At 41.4% G+C, this 6126-nt stretch overlaps 1 protein-coding gene across 1 annotated transcript; it reads right to left on the reverse strand.

Annotated features, from left to right (window-relative positions):
* Positions 1-4946: 4946 nt before the first annotated feature.
* On the reverse strand, positions 4947-5501 carry LOC113755444. The gene has a single exon (XM_027299447.1). It carries the CDS (start codon positions 5499-5501, stop codon positions 4947-4949), a length of 555 nt encoding a protein of 184 aa, XP_027155248.1.
* Between the last annotated feature and the right edge of the window lie 625 nt (positions 5502-6126).

Raw genomic sequence — 6126 nt, forward strand, 5'->3', positions numbered from 1 at the left:
GGTTTCCAGGATTGGGGTTAGGGTTTTGACCATGTTGCTGCACCACTTGGGCTAGTAAATTAGTCATTTGCTGCATAGTAGCAGCTATTTGAACGCTCGGGTCAACCTTAGGTTCAGGGTTGGGCTCAGACGAAGTTTCCCCAGTGCCCCCATCCGACGTGGGTTGCCTACTCCCGCGCCCCCGTCCCCTTCCACTACGCGTGCCTTCCATAGAATCTATTCAATCTAGACAAATGTAACTAGAACAATAAAATAACAATACATGTACGTAAGAAACCAAAAGCTTTTATAATAAAGCATATACACATTCCAAAGCAAAGTCACCAAAACAAAGTCAAACAAGGCACATATTAATAGTCAGTCAAGTACAACAAAGACAATCCACAAGGGAATGGCATCATCAACAGTCGTATATACATCGCTAGTCCAAACGTACAAAAATGGCTAGCTAAAGTTCTTTCCCAGGACTACCATCCCCTATCCATCCTATACACAACAGTCAAAACTATCCAAAACCCAAAGAATAACGGCTCAGTCCGTCGTCGGGCTAGTGGACCCACCCAACGGGATGGATTCACCTCCATCCTCGCCCCCCGCACACGAAGCCTCGTCACTCTCCACCTCGAGCAAATCGTCGCAAAGGTTCAAGATCGACTCGGCTCAAACCCTAACTTTCCTAGCTCTCTTAGTCATACGCTCACGTGCCTCTCCAAGTTGGGCGCAAAGGTCGTCCACCCTATCTTGACCTTCGATCACGTCGTACTCTAGCTCCTTGATTCGCTCGGCTTGTTTCTCGTTAGCTACCCTTAGTTGGTTCACTACGGCCTCAAGACTAGCGTTATCCATCGCCAACTCCTTTCGTTCCTCTACCACAGCCAACACTACGGTGTTAGGGTAGGCGTAAGTGTGACGGCACTCACAACGTCGGAGGCGGTTAGCCGGACTCCAACGTACGACGGCCACTCTTGGCCGAATCTGGTACTTAATCGTCGGGAGCACTCCACGGGGTCGCTCACCAGTAGGGCTACCACTAGGCCCATTATGCCCGTCCATCCTACACCAAAAGAGTAAATAATCATAAATAATCTTAGGGGACATAATCAAATTAATCCTCAAGTCGAGCATTTCTAACACGCCCAAGCCAATTCAAACCTAGGCTCTGATACCACCTGTGACAGCCCCACCTTCCCCTAAGGCGAACCAAAGAGGTTAGCAGACTGCCTGCCCAACTCTCGCAAGGACTAACGGTGCAGTTAAACACGATCTAAAACGTTTCGGAAAAAATAAAAGCATGCTCAAACAAGTCAAAATCACAAAATAGCCAAACGAAAATCAAAACCGTCAATGAATAGTGGGTGCCATGTCATATAACTCGGAAAATATTTCCAAACCAAATAGGACACATAAACAGGGTTAAACAATGTTATACACATACGTTTGTAATTTACAAAATAAAAGAAAGATAATTAGATCAAAATACATTTAGGATTTTTCCAACTATAGAGGAGCTTTACAAAATATATTAAAATTTGCTCAACTCGTGCTTCAAAACATCATAGTCCCCAAAAGTGGTTCCCTGTAAGGAAAAAAAATATAATGGAGTGAGCTTACGCCCAGTGAAATACTTTCACTCAAGCAAGAAAGTTCAATTATGCATGGAGTCAATCAATCCCAAATCATTCAAGAAGAAAGCTAAATAAAGTCACATATCAATAACAATGGTAAAAGGATACGGACGGCTCTCAAGAGCCCCTTTCCTCGCTCGCCATACTTGATCGTATCTCATTGACCCTCCGTCAATGTACAAAGTATAACCAAACGTAGACTCCACTTTACTTCCATTCCTTCCACCCAACATACCCCTACCGGACCCGAACTCCAAACAGTGGAAAATTGGTAATACTCGAGTATACCAGGAATCGAGAGTCTCATACTACAAGATCCATATAACAGTCCCCATGGCTCGTCAATTTTCACAATCAAGCCCTTGTCGGCTCGATTCAATTGACCACCAAGGGGTTGAGCTCAGTGAGAACAGTAATGGCCGTTGGATACTCGTCCAAACGACACCAATTCCAATATTCATATACCATTCAAGTAACACAGTAAACAGTCATATGTAAGACATAAAGGGTGAGAGGATCAAGTACAACCTCGCTTGAACCAATTTCAACGGTGGCAAAATAAGCATTCAAGGCATCAATTTCAAGTGTAACAAAGCCACATAGTAACAAGCAAGTGAGTGGTACACTCACCAAGCAAGCAAATGAAATTTCATACACTTCCGCCCAAAGAGCGTCTTGAATCACCGTCACGCCCTAAAACATTCAAACAAGCACAATAAGACTCGAATACGAGTCATAAACTGAATCCACATACTACCAAAATAAGGCCCATTTAGAACATATAAGTACCAAAGTAAGCTAGGGAAAGTCCGGAAATGAAAGTTAAACCCTAAAGCCCAAAAACAGTTTTGACGTCGTTTTTAGCGTATTGGACACAACCGGCGCTACGATTATCGGATGGATGTGCATTTATCCCGTTTCGAAGCTAAGAAAGAGGGCTACAACTTTGATGAAATCTACGTAGTCCATTTTACAATGTATCTAGGTCAAATTTACCAAAACAGCCCCCAGATTTTCCAGTTCGAAGTTTACGGCGAAATTCATCTAGCAGTCCTGATTCATTCAATCATACCTCAGCACATACAAATCCAATTCAAGTAATTCTAAAGCCATCTGAAAGCTACGATACCTGGCTATAATTCTTAAGAAGACATCGACAACCAAATCAGTAGTATTCCCGGTCAAACTAACCAATTACAGAAGCTGATTATCAGTTTCGGACAGAAACAGGGCCGTAGGGGTATTTGGTCTTTTTGCAGACTACGTTGCTCCGATGGGGCTGAAATTTCGTATAAAACTATAAAACATTATTCTCTACAACTTTTATGTTTTATACTAAGGCCAATTCGGCCTCGAATTAGGATAAACAGTACCTGGGTAGAATGGGGAAAAATGGAAACCCTAATCTGAAATTTTCCGCACAAAGTGGAAATTTTCCGCAATTCGCTACAATGTACGCACTATAGCTTCATTCTAGACCATTTCCAACCATCATCCATGGCCAACCAATATAAAACATATAAAACAGAAAAATCATGAATAAATAGAAAAATTCACCAATCTCAACCAAATGTCATGAAATAACACCTAAAACCATCTCTTTAACTCACATAAGCCACTAATTACACATTATTGAGAAGAAAAAGAGGTTCCTTAGCTACTCACCTTACCAACTCAAGAAAGGAAGCACTTAGCACCTTGGTCTTCCAAACCACTTCACAACCAACCTTACTACCACTAAACTAAAGGTTTTTATGGAGGAAATCCAAGTTTAATCGGTTGAACTGGAAGATTGAACAAGATTGGAGGCAAGAAAGTTGGGAGTTTTCTCTTCTTTTCTTTTGAAGATGGCCGGCCAAGGAAGTGTAGACACCAAATTTTTACTTATTTCATTTTTTGTTTAATTCATAATTATTTTTAATTTTTAATTATTAATCTCGTGGTTTTGAGTTAAACATTTTTTTTAGCCTATTAGGTACTAAATTTATTTATTTAGCTCTAAATGTTATTATTTTATTTTATTATTGATTTCTTGCTTAATTAGTCGCTTAATTTTTATTTTTATTTTTTAGATATCTTATTTTTTTAAAAATTTATTGGAAAAGAAATTATTCACAAAAATATGCTTTAATTTTTTAGACTTAATTTATGGAAATTTGTTGCAAGTTAACTTCATTTATAAATTAACGCTGCTTGTTTTCTTAAATTAATTGAATTTCTGTCAAAAAATAAAAGGAAAAATCACCAATGAAACACAAAGCTTTTTAGCATTTTATTACCTTTTAGTTGTTTTTTTTTATTTCCATTTTTTACTTTATTATTTCAAAAAAAAAAAGGAAGCAAGCTCACACTTGCGTGAGCCACACCGGATCCAAGCCTTTTTCCATATTACATTTCCGGCAGAAAAAATGAAAACGCTGAGTACAGAAGATGGCAGCTGTATTTTTTTTTCCAACTATTTATCCTCACTTTTCTTTCATTTCTTACCTCCGTTAAATTATCCTAGTACAAGCCATCTGGCTTAATCTATAAACCTCACTGTTTGGGCATCAAGAACCATCAGATGGTTCTCCAAATGCCGGTGGCTTCATCCAAACCATTGCTCAAAGGGTTTTAGTTTCGGGTGTGCCATATAAAAGCTAAGGAAGGGTTTAAGAGAGGAGGGGATATGATAGCAAGAGGGGTATGACGGCGGAAAGAAAGAAAAAGCAAAAGGGATAGGAAAAAGGGAAGAACTTGGTGGGCGGCGAAGTGAAGAGGGAAGGAGAGAATCTGTCGGGGGGACAATTAGAGTGACGGCGGAGTAGAGCAAAAAATAGGGGAGCTTCGTCTGAAAAAGAAAAGAAAAACAGAGGGGAGCTAAGAGAGGAGAGGGTTTTTTGACGGCTGAATGAAGGAGGAGGTTTTAGCAGAAAGGTTTTAGAGTGATTGGGTTGGCAGCAGAAAGGGGGACGGCTGATGAAAGTGAGAGGTTGGCGGCTGGGTAGAGAGAGCCGAGAGTGAAACAGAGAGAGAGAGGAAGGTAGAGGAATCAAGTGACTACCGAGGGAGAAAGGGAAACGAGAAAGTGCAAGAAGGAAAGGGCTGAACAAGGCAGAGAAATCAGATTGGAGCTTCAAGTTACAGTTTTCCAGCGCTGGGCATTCCGTGGTAGAATCATCTTCATCAGTTCTGAGTTTGGGACGTCTAGCCTAGGATCTCTTGTGATTGTTCAAGCTTACAAGTGACCAAAGTTAAAGGTAATCCCTTTTTGCCTTATATCTTTCTACTAAATTCGTACAAAATAGAACAAAATGCCTTCAATATCACATAATATTGAAATCAAAGGCTAACCGGGATCTCATAACTTCCCCTTCTTAGAGCAATTTCGTCCTCGAAATTAATACCTTTGTTTGTGGACAAAGAAGGATATTCCTTCTGCATGTCTTCCTCTACTTCCCAGGTGGCTTCCTCCACATCATGATTTTTCCATAAAATCTTTACCAAAGATATCTGTTTATTTCTTAGTTCTTTCACCTTTTGATCCAAAATTTGTACCGGCTGTTCTCCATAGGTGAGGGTTTCGTCTAACTTGATGTCCTCTGTGTGTAGGATGTGTGCGGGATCTGGATAATACTTCTTCAATAACGAGACGTGGAAGACATTGTGGATTCGGGACATTTTAACAGGTAACTCTAACTGATACGCCACTGTCCTGACTCGGCTTTGAATCCTATACGGCCCTATATATCGAGGCTTCAACTTCTTCCCTTTCTTGGCCGCAATTGTTCCTCGGAGTGGTGTTACCTTGAGAAATACCATGTCTCCCTCTTCGAACTCCAGATCCTTTCTTCGGTGATCGGCGTAACCCTTTTGCCGACTCTGAGCCGTCTGCATTCTCTGGCGAATAATTTTAACTTTCTCTACTGCTTCTACTATCCATGGCACCGTAGTCTAATCCAAGATCTTTCTTTCCCGACTTCATCCCAAAAGATCGGTGAGCGACACTTACGTCCATATAGTGCTTCATACGGTGCCATTTGCATGGAGGAGTGGTAACTATTATTGTATGCGAATTCTATCAATGTGAGGTGTTGGCTCCAATTTCCCCCAAAGTCCATTACACACGCTCGGAGCATATCCTCAAGAGTTTGTATCGTTCGCTCCGATTGTCCATCTGTCTGAGGATGGTAAGTTGTACTTAGATTAAAGGACTTGGGTAATCGAGGCATATGCGATAGACACTAGGCGGATTTGATTCGTTTAAGATGAACGCTATATTTTAAGCTGAAATGCCAGCGAACTAACGAATTAATATTTTGTAGGTATGGATCCGGGTAGTTCGAGTGGTACGAGACCCATCAACATGGGACCCGGACCGGGACTGAGACCTCCAACCGTGGGGGGCCCGGTGAACCGGGTAGCGCGTAGACGGGTGATCCGTTACCAGAAGAAGTCGGGGGAGCCCTACACTCTATATTCACCCTTTGGTCGGATGTCACACCGACCTTGTGAGTGTCGT

The sequence above is a fragment of the Coffea eugenioides genome, unplaced genomic scaffold (assembly GCF_003713205.1).
Source record: "Coffea eugenioides isolate CCC68of unplaced genomic scaffold, Ceug_1.0 ScVebR1_1485;HRSCAF=2342, whole genome shotgun sequence".
Lineage (NCBI taxonomy): Eukaryota > Viridiplantae > Streptophyta > Magnoliopsida > Gentianales > Rubiaceae > Coffea > Coffea eugenioides.